The sequence below is a fragment of the Copadichromis virginalis genome, linkage group LG5, assembly GCF_057382275.1.
Source record: "Copadichromis virginalis isolate Kocher_CV1m ecotype Utaka linkage group LG5, C_Virginalis_male_GT1.1, whole genome shotgun sequence".
NCBI lineage: Eukaryota > Metazoa > Chordata > Actinopteri > Cichliformes > Cichlidae > Copadichromis > Copadichromis virginalis.
This window is the reverse complement of record NC_140622.1, coordinates 30,134,916-30,156,717: the sequence shown is the minus strand read 5'-3', so window position 1 is coordinate 30,156,717 and position 21,802 is coordinate 30,134,916. Positions and strand designations below refer to the sequence as shown.

Genomic DNA, 21,802 nt, shown 5'->3' with positions numbered 1-21,802 from the left:
TGCAATCAATCAAAGTTGGGAATAGAAATCCCAATTTCACACAGTGACATGCTATTACACAAATCAAAATAATGTTGTAAATGCTTATAATTTCAAATTAAATTCAGTTTACCAACACTGTAAACAACATTGTCAAACTGTTGCTAATACAGCAAAGCTTTAGCAGTGACTGTGACTTTTAGAAACTTGATATGTATGCCAAAAGGGATTTATTTTTGAAGTAACAGAGGAGAGTAAAGACTTCCCAGAAGTCTTAAGTATTCAGAGTGAGTCGCAGCTGATACTGCTGAGAATCCTGACAAGTACAGCACAGAGGTGTGTGTGTGTGTGTAGCGTGCGTAGTGTGTATGAGTCTATATATGTGTGGGTCAGGAGTGCATGGCCCCTTGACAGCCCTGCTGACACCCTGTTCTCATCCTGAGAGTTTGCATAAACTCTGTTGGAAAATATAAGGGACTGTCCTGTTGGGAGAGTAAAATGAGAAAGACACAAAAGAGCAATTAAAAATAGGAAGGAAAAATAGAGGAAAATGCGAAAATATAGAGAAAATATGGGATGGTGGAAAAGTCTGAAAAGTACAACATAGATAAAGCGTGGAAGAAAACAGGAGGAAAAGTAGAGGAGGTTTAAATGAAGAAGAGAGGAAGAAGGCAGAGGAGAGGCAGCATATGTGCTTGGCATAAGGATGGAGACAGAAGGGATGAAGTGAAAAGAGGAATAGTTGCTGACTTTTAGTGGAAAACTCCCCTGGGGTTCCCATATGAGCTTCATAGGGATGTCAAGATGTTCCAGTTTGTGAAAGAAAGTTCTTATTTTTGAATTTCATTATAATGCTTGCATTTCTTTCATTCTTTCTTCCTTTCTTCTGTCTGGTCTAAGGTAATATTTGAAGCCGTTTCAGTCCAAGGCCACCCAGGTTTCATCGCCATTGATGACATACGAGTTCTGGCTCACCCATGCCGTAAGTGGGAGAGATTGTGAATGTGTTGTGACGGTTGACCCTGCACAACTGTAGCCCTGCTGAGCATCATCTGTTTTATAGATGTCGCACACTTACACACACAAAAACACAGTATAAAGGACAGATTGTGAGGGTCGCAGACAGATTGTAGAGAGCAAGGAAGAAGGTCCAGACCCAGGGTCTTCATCACTCAAATGTGACAAAAACACTTTGCTTCACAAAACTCTGGACTGCTTATTGCCACAGTCTGAGGTCTACTTACTGCGCCCTGCCTTCTCAGTATTCTGCAACTCCTGACATTCTCCTTCTGCTCCTATTAACTGTTTATGTTGTTTCAGGAATCAAAGTTTTACACTCAGTTTTACGTCTATTTTATAGATAGGAATCAAATCATACTTAGTCATCATATTAGAGCAGTATAGCTAAATTAATTGATAAATGATATTGCATTCATTTTGAAAGGATTATAAATGAAAATGAAAAGTATTTTATTTTTAATCACTCCACTAGTATTATCTTTGTATTTTATCTATGTTCGGTCTGTCCACCGTGGTTCTCTTGCTGATCCTCTCCTCAGCCCTTCTTTCTATCTGCCTTGTATCTTTCCTTTGAACAGCCGACGCAAAACAATCAGTTCACCTTTGCAAGCCACTAATCGTATTATTCAAAAAGAGAGCAAACATATTTACAGTGTAAGGAAAAACTAAAATCCAATTTAATTTTAAAAAGACTGAGGAAAAAGATGACTATAAAAATAATGAAAGATTTTCAAAAAAAGCAAATCTAAGTTTTTGCCCTTGTCATTTGCAACAAGCTGACCATTAATGTCAGGACAAATTATCATTGTTGAGTGATCGATGCATACTCTGTTAGTCTTATCTATGTCTGCAGACAGTCAAAATGAAATTAACCAGTCGCAGGCTGGTCTCAATGGCAGACCAAAGTCACCCAGCTGTCTGTCTCACTGACAGACCTTTGCATCTGTCTCATGGCCACAGAATTTCTCTGCCGTAGTCCAGACAATGTTAAGCTCTCCTAGAACTGAATTAGTATCGTTCATGGTTTCCCTGAAAGTGCTGTTTCTTGTTGCTAGCATGAATCTAGTGTGAACTCTTAAACTGTAACAGTAACACTTTGAGCAGCAAGCAATTTATTTTTTATTAGCATGTTAATTTTGGGTAATTGGGATATTGTTTATCATTTAAATAATTTATTTGTTTTTGCAGACTATATATGCATTTGATGACTTCAACAACATTGAATTCAACGTGTATAAAAAAAAGACCAAGAAGAATGGATTTATATTTATCCTGACTTTTACACATCTATATCATCAGCACATTGCTGTCTGTGTTGCAGGTAAAGCCCCACACTTTCTACGCCTGCAGAATGTGGAGGTAAATGTGGGTCAGAATGCTACTTTTCAGTGTACTGCTGGAGGGAAGTGGTCTCAGCATGATAAACTCTGGCTGCAGGTGAGTATGTTCACGTTAGTAAAACTGTGCATAAATGGATATATATACATATATGTTTGTTAAAAGGAGGGACAGAATACCACAAACCAAACCATATTTACCCAATTTACCCAACTTGGGGACACAAATATGAATATATAAAAAAAGTGTACTAACAGTATTACTAATGTCAACAACACTGCACATTTATAAACATCAGTACCTACAGTACGTACTGCTGTTTACACCTGGAACTTCTTCCTAGACTTTAATTTTAATGGACATATAGGATAAACGGGTATATATTTTTCAATAAACTAAAAGAAACTAAAAGAAAATTTAAACCATTGAAAGGCCAACATAACAGATAAAGTTATTATTCATATATTATTCTTAATTTTATTTTATAGTATTGTTTGGCGAACATCCCAAGTATTACCAGCTCTATTTCAGAATTGATTAAAACTCCTTGTTCTGCTTTGCACCAGTGATTCCATCCTTGCACGTGTGATTTGTTTATGCGCCTGAGTGTATATGCTGTGTGCAGCCATGCCTATGTACTCATTCTGCTTTACATCCATGTGCATTGGCAAGCTTACATGTTTTCACTAAATGAGTATGTACTGCTGAGAATGCTCCAAAGGAGATCAGTGACCCTCCTCACCCAGGGGGTCTATATCTGAGAGTATGATACCACAATCATACGCAAAGCAAAAAAAATGACAGTAAACACTTGGAGTCTTTGTTGAAAACTCTCTGGTCTTTTCCACCATGCAGCAATGGAATGGTAAAGACACAGCCCTGATGGTGACCAGGGTGGTGAACCACAGACGTTTTTCTGCGACCGTTAGCGTTGGCGACACATCTCAGCGCAGCACAAGCCGCTACCGGTGTGTCATCCGATCAGACGGTGGATCTGGGGTGTCCAACTACGCTGACCTCATTGTTAAAGGTACGTTCATCTGTTTAACTTCTTTAAACTACAAAAACAAGATGATTTATCTTTCATTTAAAACCAGAGCATCGGAAAGGAATTTTGATGGATATAAGTAGAGCATTGTTCAACAAATCAGATCAGAAAGGATGCAGTAAAGTGGGACAGTTTCTTTAGAAAGTGAGAAACAAGCCTGGGTTGTGGTTGTGTAGTTGCGTGTGCATTTGGCTGTTGCTCATTAGGGATGTGAGAATGCTGAGGATAGAATACTGAATAGATTTGAGAATAGTGCCTAGAACTCACAATGAGCCCTCATTCACTCAGTTTCTGCCCGTCTTTGTCCATCTTTTAGTTCATTTTCTTCCCAGTATGTTGATTCTTATTCCCTCCCTTTCCCACAATCTTCAAAACTCATACTGCTATTTTGTTTAGTTATTTTAAATATATATGAAAAAAAAAGATTTTTTTTATCCTCTGAATGTTCATAGTCACCTAATTAAAAGATGATTTTGTAATAGTTTATAATAGTTTCTTCTTGATTAGGTCAAAGGAAGAGTACAGCAGTACTTCAGCAGGACTGCAGATAAAAGTTGGATAGAAAACCTTTTGGGTCATCTGTTATCATATACAACTCACAGAACTACTCAAGATATCCACATCCCAAAAAGTTGATTCTGTTCACCTGAACGTAGCGTTTTCAGTGGGATGTGTACATCCACTGGGTGATGTGTCCACTGGCCTGTAGGTGTAAATAGACTGCGGAGTCGTGGCCTGACGAGTTAGCTCTTCTGTGTTGTGCCATCCACTTAAGCAGAGGTTGTTTGATGACAAAACGTTTCTCCCACTGAAAACGCTATGTTCAGATGAACAGAATCAACTTTTGGGGATTTCCTTACCTGGATGATTAAGCAGGCATCAAGACAGAGATATCGAAATATTTCAAACCTATAAGAAATGTGTGATATGCACACAGGTGTGATGTAATGGGGTAGCTAAACATGTAATGTAAAATAGAGACAATTTAAACACTAGCATATCAACAATATAAAAGAAATGCAAGAACATGCAGAGAATACATCATGCTGCCAAACATAAAAAAACCTAATTGTCTCAGATAAGCTGAAACTATGCTTATAAAGCAAAAATAGAAGGTAATCATTAATCTGACTAATGCTAAAGAAAGTAGCAATGATTTGCTTACAAAACTGATTCTTTTTTCTGTCTCCTGCCTGCTTCTTCTTTTCTTCTTCAGTGTTTTGCTTTCATCTCTTCTCACCTCCTGTTTCCTCTGCCCCCGTAGTGTACTGTTCTGTGCTGTTCGACAAATCCTCTCACTGAGGACATTCAAATACTCTAATGCAATCTATCAACTCTGTGACAGGGTAAAAATATGAAGGAAAATCTGCCATTTAGCAAGTTATTCCCTCTCCCATGATTCTTGTGAACAACAGGAAATATGGTCCTGTCCTGCTGAGAAGGATATTGATGTACTGAGTAGGCTGGATAATATTGTTGTAAGGACTTTGATAGAATTATAGCATTGCAGCTATCTGTTGTTGTCAGACATAATTACATTCTTTTACCTCTCCCCATCTCCTTCTGTTGCACTGTGTTTTTAATTCTTTTTTTATAACGATCTTTGTCTCCACCTCCAACTTGTGGACTTCATGAAGTTCTGAATAAATAGGAAATAATCATTCATTTTTTTCAATGTTGACCTGATCGACGTAGCGCCTGCTAAAGGGCTTTCTGTCTCTCATGAAGTCTATAAAAGGGTTCAGTTAGTTATTGCTCAACATAGTGAATACTTGTATTTTAGCACTGATACTTAATTATATGTGAAGCAACACGGAAAAAGATGCGAACACCAAGCAATGTATGCTAATATGTTAGCCTATTAGCACTCTACGATTCTCTTAAGCTAGCTTTCTTGCAGCATGGCACACAACAAAAGTAACAGGTATTTTTTCCTGGCATTTATCCTTTAAGAAATAAAGTATAAGACCCCAAGCTCACAACTTTTATTCTCTTTTTAAGTGTCCTTGACCATGACACTGAAGCCCTATGTGTTCAGTCACTGTAGAGCTGAGTTTATGCTTGATCGCTTGACATTCTCCGGGGCTGCCTTTTGACAGCATCTTGTGTTGCATCCTGACCAAAGTTTATGACCAGGGAAAAGGGGTCCAAACACAAAGGAATGGTTTTCTGCAGTTATAGTGTAACATACCCTTCAGTCCATGGGTTCCACTATTTATCATATATAAATAGTATATATCTTGTGTTTATTTAAGAATAGAGTGCTCCCAGTGAAGCTTAAAGTAGATGTCTAGGATGCATTTCCCACAAACACACCTCTCTGCCCTAAAATATTTAGTGTGAAATATATATATATTTTTATATGTATTAAATATATAATCGTGCGGCGCAAGGGGGATTGAACTGTGTTTGTTTTTAATGGAATTTGAATTGCATCACTGAAATCCGTTTCAGTGCAGAGGCGCTCCGGCCTAAATTATGTTCTCAATGCATATTTGGTTTGAATTATGCTGTTAACCTTATTTGGTGTGAAGGATGTTTTAATCTGAAGGGAGGCTGGAATGTGTAGCCTGTGTGTGTGTGTGAGTGTGCTGTTTTGATTAGATGATAGTCCAGGGACTGAAATTGTCATTACCATCTGTTAGCAGAACGCACAGACTGTACTCCTGAGAACATCCAAATGTGTGCGTATGCGTGCGTGTGTATTGCTTACCTTACTGAATGTGTCTGTGTGCATGCGTGTGTTTCTGTGTCTTACTCCTGTGTGTATGTGTTTGTGTTTGTAGCTCAGGTGCTGTCAGCCATGCATTGTGCCAGGGGAATAGCCCATGCCAACACAGTGAACGAGCGAGAACGGAAAAATTAAACACACGCACATGCATGAACACACCTCCCCGAAGCCCTGTGTGCACAGTGTGTGCTGCTAAATGTGTGTAAATGTGGCATTGTCCTTGATTCACACGTTAGTGTACTTGTGAGTTTTCTAATCTATTCATTCATGTGCTGTAGAAACATCCTGTGTGGCTTAATTTCTCTCTGGGCGTGTGTATCATCATGCCTTTTCATTTGTGTTTTCACATGTAAGGTATCGTAAGGTTTTCAAATTAATTTGTGCAGGTATGTGTGTGTTTGTGTCTTCTTCCAGGCTTTCTAAGTGAAATCAGGGTTAATTAGTGTGTTGTTCAGCCAGGTGTGACAACAGGAATCTGGAGAGACTCTTCTAATCTGACAGCACCCTGTGTGACTGTATGTCTGTCTCCCATACATGCTCATGCATGAATATTCATTTTGTGACACAATAATGCTGACCAGCTGAGCAGATGATTTCTTCCTTGTTGACTAAATTAGAAAAGACAGCTGAAATGAAATGTTCTGAATCAGCCGAGCTACTGCCTGGTGGAGGTAAATTTCTTTATTACTCAGTACAGTTAAACTCATTACAGCTAAACCTATTCCAGGATAAAATGACTGAACTGAGCAAAAATTGGCATGTGTAGCAACTTTCAAGTAACTCTTTTTGCGGTGTTTTGTTTGCAAAAAAATCGGACAATACTGGGGAAGATTTGGGTTCTATAATACTGCCAGAGCCAAAGAAAGACATTTTACCCACTGGTCTTCAGATTTTAACATTCATCTGAAGAACGTGGAGCAAAAGCAGACGGAAGTCAGGCTTTTTAAGTATAATGCACAGCTTTACACCTCTTCTGTCATCTTTCCATCATTCAGTGTCCATATTATTGTTTCACCTTACTTCTTTCTTATTCATGCCTCTGCCTGACTTCACACCTCTCTTGAAGTTAATATACGGCAAGGAAAACATGCAGTGACAGCCGTTAGTTGTCAACAGCACCTCCTCCTCCTCCACCTCCTCGCCTCTTTAAAAGCATTACATCTTTGCATTAAAGATAACCTAGTGTGGTTGTTCTTTTGTGTCATGTATATGTGGTTATAATGGTGCTTGCTCATATTAACACTAAAAATAAGTATATGTAAGTGGAAATGGTGATAAAGTCACTAACATATACTCCTCTAGAAGACAAAGGGGACTAGATGGGATTGGAAGAATAACTGGAAACTGTAAATGTAAAATGAATGCACTGTCTCCAATACACTAAGAAAAAATCCAGTTGCAGTTAAAAAAGCATGTCAACAAAATGACTGAAAGCATGCAACGCTTCCACACAAGCCAGGCACAAAGTTTCCCAAACAGACACTCACGGCTATAGAAAGTTTAGCAAAACACATACACACATCTACACCCACACACACACGCACACAGATGTTTTTCAATGCTCCTGTGCGTTTCTCATTTGTATTGCTCTTGTAGAACAGATGCAGTCAAAGCCCCAGGGGGGCAACAAGGTCTCAACCATACCCCCGGCTGTACTTGTGTTTGGGTGTGTGTGTGTGTGTGTTAAAGAGTGAGCAAGCCTACATGCTGACATGTCTCAGGGAGTATGAATTTAGGCTGTATTTGAGTTGTGAATGTGGTGTATTGTGCATGGGCATGGGCATCAGTGTGTATGTGTGTACTGTTCTGTCTGTCATAGATAAGACTCAGTGGGGCGTAGCAGAGATCCAGGAGAGCCACTGACAGCCAGTGCCCTGTGGACACCATGCAGAGTGTGTGTAATGGTTATGTGTGCGAGTTCCCCAGGAATATGGCCACATTTTTCTAAGTCTCCCTCGGGGGTCATAAAGCTGATTGTAGTCCAAGAATTAGACCTAGCAGTGCCACTGCAATGTGTAAGGGTCTCTGAGTGTGTATGTGTGTGTCTGCATACTGTATATGTGTGTTTGTCCATAGAGCTTTCAGTCGCCCAAAGCACATTCCCAGCATCTTCTGTGTGTCTGTTCCTTGATAAGGAAATCAATAGGAGAGTGGACAGCTCAGCTGTATGTGTCAGATCTCTAGAAACTCACTGACGCTCTGAACCCCCACTGGGTGTGAACACAACACAACCTTCAATTTATAAAAATAACTGTTGGAAACTATGTTAGACTTCCAAGTGAGGAGTTTTATTCCAAAATGAGATGTCAAACATTTAAAAGGCAGACAAATGCGATGTCAAACATTCACACGAAAATCAATTTCCAAGTTTTCCAAGCAGTTGTTTGCAATAATATTTGCACAAATGATGCCATCTTCTTAAAGCCTTAACTTATCTACATGCACAGTTCATTCTGTAAACAAACCTGACATTCATTTTAGATGGTTTATGCCCTCAAGATATTAGGGAGGCTTTCATAGTTTGACATAGAACACAAGTGTCAGAACAACCAGCTGTAAATACTTATCAAAACAGCATTTCTGTGAAAAATACAACAAGGTAATGCGAATGTCATGACTGTGTTTTTCCACTGATAGTTTGTGAAAATGTGCATTAAATGTACATCAACATGAAATAAAAACACATCAAGAAAGTGAAAGATATTATTAGTTTTTTGCCCAGATAAATAAAATGATGAAAAACTAAATAGAAATAAAACCCAATCACTGTGATTTATGAAGGTCTTATTATTTAGTCAAATTACCTTTAAGCAAGCATAGGAGGAAGTGTATCCAGTAATTCTGGAAAAGGGAAATCAAAATGTAATAGTTATCTCACCAGCTGTCATGGTAATGTGGCCAAATTTGTTTGTTTTTTTAAAGTCATTACCTGCAAAACCTTTACTCGTGTAATTTGATCTTTTTTTGGCATAAAAACTGATAGATTACTCGAACTTGGATTGCAGAAGAGCTGCACTGCACTGCTGCAGCTCAAGAAAATAAAAAATGGATAACAAATAAATAAAATGTTTATTAGTTTATCATACTTTCATAAGTTTTGTAAAGATGAGCTCCCCGAGGAGAGAGGAAGTGTAAAAAAAGTGTGCAAAGTTGTTTGTTTGGCTACATCGGGGAGTATGTAGGTTTCTGTGTGTGTGTGCATGGAATAAGAAGGGAAGCTTAAGCCAGTGTACACTCCGCCTGCCTCTTTAACCAGGTTCTTAGGGCTTGCCTTAGGGTGTGTGTGTCTTTAAGTGTGTGTGTGTCTGTATGTCTGTGCATGCGTTGTGTTGTGTTGTGTACACTGAGCAGTTTGTCATGTAATTGGTATTCCATGTCCATTTCTCTTTCATGTGCATCTCCTTCTCTCCTTGTGTGTGTGTGTGTGTGTGTGTGTGTTAGTACAAGAGAGTGGACACTTCACACAGAATTTCTGAAGAGAAATATAAGTAATGCATGAACAGGTACGGTGAATAACGGACGAGAAGGACTGCGGGTGAGAAAAGGAACGAATTGGACAGAGAGAGGAAGTAAGAAGAGGGTCAGCAAGGAGTGAGGGAAGCAGGCAGGAGAGGATGCAGTAAAGGTGAAAAGTTGAAATCAGAAACAGGACAGCACAGATGAATGAGTAAAAGAAAAATGTGTTTACAGCAGAGTTCAAAAGAACAAGGGAGAGGACCACAGAAAATGAGGTGAAAAGGGGGAAAAGTAAGAAGAAAGTTTGGGCGAATCAAAAGCAAGAAGATTTAATTTATCACTGCAATGATAACTGGAAAAAAAAACAGAAACGGTAAAAAAACAGAAGTGAGAAGCAAGGAGTAGGGAAGTCAAGCAGGTAGAAGTTGACTGTCATCTTTATGGACACTTTGACGGGACGTAATGTGGCGCAATCCCACAAATTCTAGTGAAAAAAGATTCAGGAGGCTGTGTCTGCACTCATGGTCATAATTACTATGAAAAAATAACACATACCACTGAATTGTTTCCCCGGTGACAGCATTATGTGAAACCTTGTCAGATACACTCCATACAACACGAAGACCCATCATAGTCTGTCAGACCAACCGCTGTGGTCTGAGAGGTACTGATAACACAATCTATCCTTATTTATTCCATTTCCATAGTTTAATATTTTTCTGCAAAAAGTTTCAACAGCATAAAGACAGCGTATGCAAATGTCAAAAATGCGCAATTATTACTTCTGTTGAAATTTAAGAAAGGCATAAAAACATTTGCATAGGGCATGTTCCTCTGTGTGTTTCATAATGCTCCAATGTTTGCAGTGGGTGAAAACAGACGTTTATGCAAGACGGGGTTTGGCATTTTCTTGCTGAAATAGACTTCTGGATGGCACCGTGTCACTCCTAAACCCGTATATACCAGCAGCATCAATGTGGTTATCACCAGTATGTCAACCATGGCACTAACACTAACTTTTGCATCAGTCAGTCTCAAGTGAGCTTGAGCATATAAAGGCTGGCAACCTTTCTGGATCTTGTTTATAAATGTTTTATTGTTTGCACGATAGAGCTTTTAACCTCGCCATCTTATGTTCTAAGAGACTAATCCCTCTCTGGGACTTCTGCAGTTGGGAGCATCAATTTCAAAATTAGCTTATATTCTTAGAAAAACAGCCACATTTGATACATTAGTAAGACTGAGTGCAGGATTTTACATTGAAATGAATGTTCAAAACAACTAATCTAACATGTTTACATAGTATCGGTAATGGCAACATTAAACTACCTTAAAGATGGAAACACTGTTCTGTTCCCCGAACACCCCCAAGCTTTCCTCCTGGACCTGCTGCGCATTACATGACTACAACTTAATTTGATATGCATGTTATGATGTAAAATTGCTTTTCTCTATTTGATTTTATTACCATATTTGTACCAGGTAATGTCTTGGTATTTGGTTAAATAATTCCAAATAAGTTTGCCAATACTAAGTCCTGTTTACTATAATTTCACAGTAGTTTTACACTGCACTGCTATGACAATCATTGCTGACTACTTTAGCTACAGGAGCTGCTATCTGCAGAGGAAAAACAGCTTTTATCAAAAGTAAGTGAAAGCGAGTGGGGCTGTGCCAGGCAGTGGAAACAATGCTAAAACCAGGAGATACTGAGGACAATGGGAGGACAAGTCAGTGGACCGAGTTTACACCAAGTTGATGAGTGAGTCAGAAATTTTCCCTTCAGGTAGAATACATTCACAATAGTGAAAACCCATATTAAATTTTGAAGCACACAGGCTGGGCCATCAGAATACAGACATGTATTCTAAATAAATAAAATCTTTGTCTCTTAAATGTTGTCCAACCTAAATGAGCAGAAAGGAAACATCATAGTTATGAATTAGATGCTTTTAGGTATGCCTCGGTCTAACAGGTTTGTTTATCTTGCTTGTTCAAAGATTTAAGACAGCACCATTTAAAAATGTGACATCCTTATGAACTTTCTTCTTTTTGGATTGCTGCCTTTTATAACAATGAATTATCTGATATCTTAGTTCACATGACAGGAGCAACAAACAGAGTCCCTTGATATTTCAGCTGCATAGTCTGATAACTGTCATCAGTAAACCCCTGCCTGTTGATCTTTAAATGATAAGGAAAATGAATTGGTGTCTTTGCAGTGTTCTTCAGCTCGCTTAAATTAGAGGTTAGAAGTGACACCAGCTCTTGTGAAATATCTCTGCAATTTGCATAATTACAGTGCTGTTTCAAAGAAAAAAAAGTGTTGGTTGACAAAATTACATCACTTTAAAGAGTGGTGCTCAGTGTTCTAGAAACACTGAACGATGAACCTGGAAATCAGAGATAGAGAAGTTTGAAATACTAAAAAACTATCCAATATAAATTTGTTCCACTCAAAAAGCTGCCATGTGGCAGTTATCATTAACACTTGGCAAATTCTGTTGATCTTATCATATCTGAATTATGCTATTCTGTGCGCATGTGAGTGTGTACGTGTGTCTTATCTTTGCTATGTGAGATGAACTGAGATGAAGTTCAAGGAGCTGCGAAATGGACCTGCAGTGTATTACTGATAAGACAACAATTTACAAGGAGATTAAGCAAAAAGTGAAAAAAAATCACTAATATGGGGAAAGAGAGAAAAGAAAGTTGTCTTTTCAAACTTTCACATTGTTCAAAACATATCCTTTAACAACATATTCAGATTTTTGTAAATAAAAGACAACTCCAGCTTATTTAATAGCTACTTGATAAAGTTCATTTTTGGGGATTTTATTCTGCATGGATTATTAAAAGGAAAGAAAACCCATATAAACGGGCCAGATAGAGAGAGAGGAAGCAGTTCATGGACAAAAGAAAAGAAAAGTCTGTTATCATCTTGACTGTCATTACTCCTTCTTGCTCCACTGTTGAAATGGGAGAAAAACAGATTTTGGCAGAGTGACTGTCATTTTTGGTGCAACAGATTTTTCCATCTTTTCCGCCACTGGGGTGATATATTTTCTCTCCTCTGGTGGGCTGAAGCCTAATATCACTCAGTCTTTCACCCACTGTACACACACACACGTTTGCAATCTTATAATCTTTCACTTTCCAAGAACATGGCTGAGCAACATATATATACAGTGGGGCAAAAAAGTATTTAGTCAGCCACCGATTGTGCAAGTTCCCCCACTTAAAATGATGACAGAGGTCAGTAATTTGCACCAGAGGTACACTTCAACTGTGAGAGACAGAATGTGAAAAAAAAAAATCCATGAATCCACATGGTAGGATTTGTAAAGACTAAATACTTTGTTGCCCCACTGTGTGTGTGTGTGTGTGTGTGTGTGTGTATATATATATATATATATATATATATATATATATATATATATATATATATATATATATATATATATATATATATATATATATACGTACGTACGTGTTGAAATGGGAGGGCAGAAAGTGAGCACTTATGTCATTGTCATGCAGGTGCATATGCTGTTTCATGACTGTGGTGCATGCAAATGGAAACTTAATGTGTCTTTTTTTCCTACCTAGCTAAAAGGGTCAAGACCACTATAGACATGAAAAATGTCTACAGTTTTCTCCTTTTATGAAATGTTCACCTAAAGTTTCTCAAAGATTTTATTTTCTTTTTTTGCTACCAGCGGGTGTGTCAAAAATTCATCTACTGAAAAATTCAATTTTGAGATTATTTTTCTAAATATCCATTAGTTAAAAGACTAGTAGGGCTAGTATATATGTGTAATCTTTTAATCTCTCTCTTAAAATTAGAAAATAGAAACTATGTAGGCTTTTGATTTTCTGAATACCAATTGGACATTTTGAGAAAGTCTAGTATAAATGACCTTGAGGTCTTAATAATGGAGAGAATCTATTATAGACAGAAAAATCTCTACAATGCAAACACACACACAGAAACAGCCAATGCTTTTTGGTGTGCACACTAATAAAAACTACAATAAGTAAAGCAGACTTAGCACACGCAAGGACATTTTTTTTTCCACTGTACAAAGAACATTACTTAAGGTCTTTTGTTTTTAGCTTATTTGTCTTTAAACACCATGCTGGGATTATAATACAGTGTAGTAAAAAGTAGATCCATATACTTTGTTCTCGCAGGGTGTAGTAACATGAGGCACGATGAGTCTTCAGACAACAAGACTCCAGAATACAAAAGATAAAACCTTTTGGGGCTGCGACTGCTGCAAAAACATAGACATAAATACTTACACAGTGGTCTTTATGGGCCCAGAGTTACGCGCTGTTTGCCCGCTGTATCCCAATTTCTGTTTGTTTTTACTACAGTAGGTATGTGGCTTCTGCAGAGGCATAACAGAGCTCTGCAGGAAGAGCTCAGTGGAAACGGCCTATTCTCTCCTCTTGTTTATATTCATATCTAACTTTCAGTAGATGAAAAGCATTTTTAACCATTTAACATACAGTTTGTGGTGTTAGTGAAACATGTAGGAGAGAATCTGACTCATTATAACACCTGAAAAGCTGTTATTACAATTATTTGTTTACAGTTTCAGTGAGCTTTCTGCATTTTTCAAATATCAAGATTTGGTTATAAGATCAACTTTTTGGTAACTTAACCTGCAGGAAATAATAATAATAAAAAAAGATTCCGTCAGGTTAAATATACTGTTAGTTTCTCTATGTATTTTTGAGTCTTGTAGGCATTCAGAGTGCCTTAGACACGTTCTGTTTCCCGTATGAATGACAGAATTATTGTTGGCTGCTGCATTTTTTTTCTTTGTAATGCAATGTTTTATGTCTTGGGAGTTTTTTAAAAGGCTAAAACGATGAATGTGAAAAGCAAAGCAGAAGAGGAGGGCCTTCAAATCCAGAGACAAAGAGGAGTTGAAAAGGGTGCAGAGAGAGCTGAGGGGACTGATAAGGAATGGGAAGGAGAGCTACAGGCAGAAGATGGAGAACCAGCTTCAGCAAAACAACGTTGGTGAAGTCTGGAGAGGCCTCAGAACCATCTCAGGCCACAAACAGCAGAACTCTCTGCCTGGGAGGGATGTGAGGTGGGCAAATGAACTGAATCATTTCTTCAACAGATTTGATTCAACCATGAGACAGTCTACAACATCGGCTGCAGACTCACCCACCCCCACTGCTGCTGTTCCACCTCTGACACCTCAGACACTTCACACCTCCTCTATTCACCCTGCTCACTCCTCCCCACCCCCAACAACAGCATCCAATACACACTCAACACAAGGCTCCAGCCTGTCTCTCTCAACCACCCAGGTTAGGAGGGAACTGAGGAGGATTAATGGCAAGAAGGCAGCGGGCCCAGATGGCATCAGCTCGAGGGTCGTCAGGTCCTGCGCGGACCAACTGTGTGGGGTGATGGAGCACCTCTTCAACCTGAGCCTGAGGTTGGGAAGAGTCCCACAGCTCTGGAAAACCTCCTGTGTTGTACCAGTGCCAAAGACTTCACGCCCCAAGGACCTCAACAGCTACAGGCCGGTGGCTCTGACATCCCACCTGATGAAGACCCTGGAGCGGTTGGTCCTGGCTCAGCTTCGGCGCCTAACAAGCTCATCACTGGACCCACTTCAGTTTGCCTACCAGCCTGGCATTGGAGCGGATGATGCCGTCATTCACCTCCTACATCGTTCCCTCGCTCACCTGGAGACCGCTGGAAGCACTGTGAGAATCATGTTCTTTGATTTCTCCAGTGCCTTCAACACTATTCTTCCCTCGGTTCTGAAGGACAAGCTGGAGAACTCTGGAGTGGACCATCACCTCACTACCTGGATTTTGGACTACCTCACCGACCGACCACAGTATGTGAGGACTCAGGGCTGTGTGTCGGACAGGGTCGTCTGCAGTACGGGGGCCCCACAGGGAACGGTTCTGGCTCCGTTCCTCTTCACCATCTACACTGCAGACTTCTCCCACAATTCCACCCAGTGCTTCCTGCAGAAGTTCTCTGATGACTCTGCAATAGTCGGCCTCATCACTGATGGGGACGACAAGGAGTACAGAGGACTGACTCAAGACTTTGTGGACTGGTGCCAGCTGAACTACCTCCAGATCAACGCCAGTAAAACCAAGAAGCTGGTGGTAGACTTCCGCAGGCACAAGCATTCTCCACTGCAACCACTGAACATCCAGGGTATGGACATGAGGCTGTGGACAGCTACAGGTACCTTGGTGTTCATCTGAACAACAGACTGGACTGGACTCATAACTCAGACGCCCTCTACAGGAAAGGGCAGAGCAGGTTGTACCTGCTGCGGAGACTCAGGTCGTTTGGGGTGGAGGGCCCACTCCTGAAGACCTTCTATGACTCTGTGGTGGCTTCTGCTATCTTTTATGGTGTGGTCTGCTGGGGCGGCAGCATCTCTGCTGGGGACAGGAAGAGACTGAACAGGGTGATCCGAAGGGCCAGCTCTGTTCTAGGATGCCCTCTGGACCCAGTGGAGGTGGTGAGTGACAGGAGAATGGCGGCTAAGCTGTCATCCCTGTTGGACAACGTCTTCCACCCCATGCAGCAGACTGTGACAGCACTGAGCAGCTCCTTCAGTGGGAGACTGCAGCACCCACGGTGTGGGACGGAGAGATTTCGCAGGTCTTTCCTCCCCACTGCTGTCAGACTCCACAACAAAGACTTTAACTGAACAAACACACACATCCATACATGTGCAATAACACTAAGTGCAATAATCTTTTCTGGCATCGTTGTATTTTTACTCAGTTGTATATAGCATTCGTATTCTATTTTTATCTTATTGTATATTTTTATTCTATTTTATTCTACTGTATATAGTATATTATTTTATTCTATTCTGTACAGCTGTGTACTGTATTTATTCTTATTGTATTCTAATTTTTGCGTCATAACTTTTGCACTGTCCACTTCCTGCTGTGACAAAACAAATTTCCCACGTGTGGGACTAATAAAGGTTATCTTATCTTATCTTATCTTATCTTATATGCAAATATAATTTGTGCAGGTTTAGAGAAGTCATTTAACTAACAAGAGCTACATTTGAAGTCTGTTGTAACACAATTTTAACAAGGGCCTGTCTGCCAATCATAAAAAAAACTCAATGTCAAATATTTCTTCAGAGCACTGATTGCACAAGAGTGATTTTCAGCTCGCTGGTGCAGCATTTGTCCTGCTACTTTTTAAAAGCATTGTTCACTCTCACCATTTTGGCAACATTCATTCATTGTGTTTCTTTCTGGGTGTGGCTGTAGCTCAGGTGGCAGAGCAGGTCAGCCACTAATCAGAAGGTCGGTGGTTCGATCCCAGGCTGCCTCCTGGCTGCATGCCAAATAACCCCATGTTTGCCTACTGGTGGTGGTCAGAGGGCCCGGTGGCGCCAGTGTCCGGCAGCCTCGCCTCTGTCAGTGCGCCCCAGGGCAGCTGTGGCTACAATGTAGCTTGCCATCGCCAGTGTGTGAATGTGTGTGTGAATGGGTGAATGACTGAATGTAGTGTGAAGCGCTTTGGGGTCCTTAGGGACTAGAAAAGCGCTATACAAATGCAGGCCATTTACCATTCTTTCCTCGCTTTCTCTCTTTTTTACTTTCATTTAAATATATGATAAAATCTCTCACCAGTCATGGTTTGCGGTTCTACCTATTTGCTCCCTGTCTCCCTTACTCTCAAAAAACCTTTCTGCTTTCTTCTGCCCTCCACTCGCCCTCCTATCACAGTTCATTAACATCACTGTTTGAATTCAAGTTTGAAGGCTAAAGCTGATTAGCGATCAGAATATGTTTGTAGTTTTTCTTATTCATTAGAGATCCCCGCATATGCTTGCAATACATAGTCTACATGTACTGAAATGCTTGTGTGTGCTTCTTACAAGTTATTGTGTTTGTATCTCCGGTTTATCATTCAGTTCCAGTTGCGGTATGTGTAAGTACAGTCATGTATTTGTTTGTATTTACATGCAGGCCCATGCTTTGATTTGTGTGGGTGCATTTGCATGCATATGTACAAGAGGTACTAGAGTCAATTTTTTATCAGCAAACGTCTGTGTCTGAGTTTCTGAAAATGTGTGTTCGCTCCATATCATCGTGGGTACCAGGTTGCATGTCACCGGGTGGCCTCTGTAACTCTCTGCTGCAAATGAGCTGGCAGAGGGAGAAATGGAGAGATGGTGGGTGAAAACAGAAGGAGCAGGGAGTGATTGATTGATTTTGCCTTTCTTCCAGTGGAGTAACATCAGGAGAAGTTGTTGAATATAAATGATGTTAATGAACAGTTAGGTCTGTGTTAAAGCACTTGTAGCAAAGGTCGACAAGCTTCTTTTAGAGGTAGTTGTCAGTGATTTGGCGTGTTTACCTTATTTAGTGCAATACTCCCAAAAATTTTCGCATTATTTGTCTAGCCTTTCAAGTAGATGCGACCATTTTCCTACTGTGAGTTACGCTTAAAAATGTTCTGGGAAAAGTAACATCCAGTTTTGTATGACTACTGCAACTGGACACAGCTGTAGTACCTTGAACGTTACCTATACTTCCTCAGTATATTTTCTAGCTAGAAAAAGCTTGTCCACATCATTGTTTTACATGACCTGTTGATAAAAAGGCAATATCCTAAAAACAGAACTGATAGATTAGTAAGAAAGCCAAGAGGAAATAAAACTAACTAGCCAGCAAGGGCAGCTTAAACTGACTGATGACTTCTCATTCTGGAGCCCATTTTTTATCGTACTGAACTAACTAACCTAGAAACCAATTTTCACTGCACCATATATTATAATGCTGACATCAAGGGGCAGAGAGATAATGGTTGTGATCAGACAAAAATCCGACAGACTTTAGACACAGATAGTGTTTTTCTTGAAAAAATGTTGGGTGGCTGTTTCAGACCATTTGGTAACCAAAATTCAGGCAGTCAAATGACACTGGATGAGAAAAGGAAACATGCATTTGGTTACTTCATTACAATAATGTGATGACTGTTTCTTACTTTGCAAAAGATGGTTTGAATGGACCTCTATTGTTTGCAGAAACATCATCAATGGCACATTTTTCCCTTCATATTGAGACCAGTTTTGAGTGGGGGAAATGACATTTAAACTGTGTTCATTGGACAAAAGACTGTAACAAAACTCTTATGTATTTTTTGGGATTTATACAGTAGTGATGATTGGTTTTATTTCACTGTATCACTATTTTGTGAAGGAAAATATTATTATTTTTTTATCCCAAGAATCAAAGTTTCTGTTTGCCAAGAAGGGGAATATTTTGACAGAAGCACATGCATTCAAATACATGCAAAGCACACTAAACCTCTCTTAGGCATACACAGAGATGCTTATTGTCTGTCACTCTCTCCTACACTCACAAATGCACACACACACAGACTCAGACACACACACTTAGCCTCCATATAGTTGAGATGGATGAGTACGCAGTAACTGACAGTTGATTCATCGGCCCCGCAGCCACCATACATATTCTAATGCAGCCTTGAGGAAAGTAAAAAACTTGGAGAGGGAAATCAGGACTTTTGCTTTTAGACTGCAGGAGTAAAGGGACCATTATTCTTACCCAGCATAACAGAGCTGTCAACTGACGAAGCACCTGCCATCACAAAGAGATTCATTCTCAGAGACCACAAACTTCAATCTTTAAATGACTCTTTTAGTTGCAAGTGTTTTCAGAAGATTACTGTGTAGCGTAAGGAAGCTTCATTTTGAAAAGACCTTTAATTGGTTGGTCCTCTATTTGCACGTGTGTGTTTCTGAGCATCATTGCCTCCATCTTAATAATCATTGATCAACTTTCAAGCTGATCCATGTTTAGATGCCTCAACGATTCTGTATCACAACAAAGCTCCAGGAAACTGATTTTTATTTTTATTGTTTTACCTAAAAGAATATTACAGTGTGATTATGACTCACATTTTAAGGACACAAGAAGTTAATCCACACTTGGACAGCATTCTCTTGTTTCTAGTGCAGCTCAGGCACATCATATCCTTCCGTTAAAAAGTGGGTCATGACCGCTGTTCAATGTGCTGATATAGAGGTCTTCTAAGAAGTGGGAGCTGCCCATACTAATTACCATAGTTCATAATGATGAACAGAATTCTCACCGGCACTGTCTGAGGGCCAGTAAAAAATACTCCATTTAATTTCCATGCCATTGTTTCCATCTGCTCCTGTTGCTCTTTAACTGAGCCAGTTGTTGAGTCACACTACTGTGCCTTCACATTTTGTTTTGAAAGTTAATATTACTATGTAATTTGTCTTTCTCAAATAATTAAATTTCCAGTAGATTGCATATACCTAATGTCTTCTTCCTGAAAACAGAAGATCATTTACGTGGTCTCATACTCACCATGTATTACACATTCATATGTGATAGTGGGGAGTATGAAAAATCCCTTGTGGCATTGGTGTTTAGCAGCACTTTAGCACTTTATATGCTTTTAGTGAAAGTCGTTTTGTCAAATATTTAAATTTCCCCATTATATATAGTATTTTCCAAGTAAAGCAAATGGTCTGCTTTTAGTTAGACTTCTTTTCATATGGGTTAGAACTTTTCTTGCATGTGTCATTTCAAAGGTTACTTTCATTTTGAAAAGATATTGCCTATAAAATGTGAACTTGGTTTGGACAAGAAGAAAAAAAAAAGGAAAGAGCAATAAAACTTCATGCTTTTAGGCTTGACAGATGCCATTATTTCAAAGTAGCTGTCAGCAGTGTGTCAAAAAAGTGATGGATTAATACTACAAGTAAAGAATTTGACATCTCAAATGTCTCCTTTAGCTTTAATGGTATCTATTTTCACTGCAAAAGGTAAAGTGCACGTTAGCAGCAGAGTAATTCTTAAATATTACATTAAAAGTTGATGGATTTGTACACTTAAAGGTACAACATGTGTCTGTGAAAGGATGTGAGAAGTTGAGTCTCAGATAATGGATGGATGGATGGATGGATGGATGGATGGATGGATGGATGGACCAAATAGTCTGTAGTTGCTACTGAAGTGTGAAAAAAGTACTTGCCTATATAATGAAAATATAAGTCTTAGATTGTTATTTCTGAAAATTACACCTCAAACCCAAAGAGAAGATGGGAGACATTCAGGTTTTTTTGTACTAAATACTGGAACACAGCTGGAATTCTTGGCAGCAGTAAATCCTGTAATTCTGCATTACAAATGATAAGGCCACCCATATGGAAAAGAAATAGTAAAAACATATATGATTTACTCATGAAAGTGGCCACTTTCTCATTACTTTCATCTATTTTTTTAGTAAGTATACAGTACAAAACATACAAGTTTCATTATATAATTTTTCAAGGGATCTTATATGTGTTTTCACTCTTGTATGCTTTTCATACAAGTTTCATACAAGACAGATACAAACTTTATAAGATTTATATATATCTTTTCCATATGGGCAGCTGCAGATATAGTTAAAGTGAAAAGAAAGTGATGTATTTTTTTCCTGTTTGCTGTGTGACTTATCAGGGACTGTGTAATTTTTCAGGTTACAAAACCTTTTATTGATGTATTCAGAAGAATATTTATTGATTATTTTATTTAAAAAAAGAGAAAGATTTTACACTCAAATAAACATTTTTGTCTTTATTTCACAGCTCCACCCACTCCCATTGCACCTCCTGAGCTTCTTTCTGTTGGTGCTACTTACCTTTGGATCAAACCCAATGCCAACAGCATCATTGGTGATGGGCCAATAATCCTGAAGGAAGTGGAGTACCGGACCACTTCAGGGAACTGGGTAGAGACCCATGTGGTTGACTCCCCTACATATAAACTGTGGCATCTGGACCCAGATGTAGAATATGAGATCAAGGTCCTGCTTTCCAGACCTGGAGAGGGAGGAACAGGACCCCCAGGTCCACCACTGGTAACCAGGACCAAATGTGCGGGTAAGTAAGCACTTTTTTCTTTGTTATTGCTTTAATTATTTGTTTAATTATTTTCCCATTTATGTTGCCTTTTTACCTATTTCTCAATTATTTTTAAAAATTTAGATTTCATTTAGAAATCTCTCTTTGCAGTTGCTTGATCCTGTTTTGTCTTATTTCTGTTGGACAACTGTACTGTGATCCACTGATATACTCAGCTCATTAATCATTGGGTAGCACTAATATAATAAGAATGATTTACTATGGTCTGAATATGATGACAGCATGATT

At 39.2% G+C, this 21,802-nt stretch overlaps 1 protein-coding gene across 3 annotated transcripts in view; it reads left to right on the top strand.

Annotated features, from left to right (window-relative positions):
* ptprt (protein tyrosine phosphatase receptor type T) overlaps positions 1 to 21,802 on the top strand; it is a 332,562-nt gene that overhangs the window by 82,807 nt on the left and 227,953 nt on the right. For all 3 annotated transcript variants that reach the window (XM_085457270.1, XM_085457269.1, XM_085457267.1), the window contains exons 5-8: positions 880 to 961; positions 2,321 to 2,436; positions 3,193 to 3,367; positions 21,239 to 21,532. In XM_085457270.1, the coding sequence (XP_085313396.1) occupies positions 880 to 961; positions 2,321 to 2,436; positions 3,193 to 3,367; positions 21,239 to 21,532 (667 nt within the window). The remainder of the gene's footprint in view (positions 1 to 879; positions 962 to 2,320; positions 2,437 to 3,192; positions 3,368 to 21,238; positions 21,533 to 21,802) is intronic.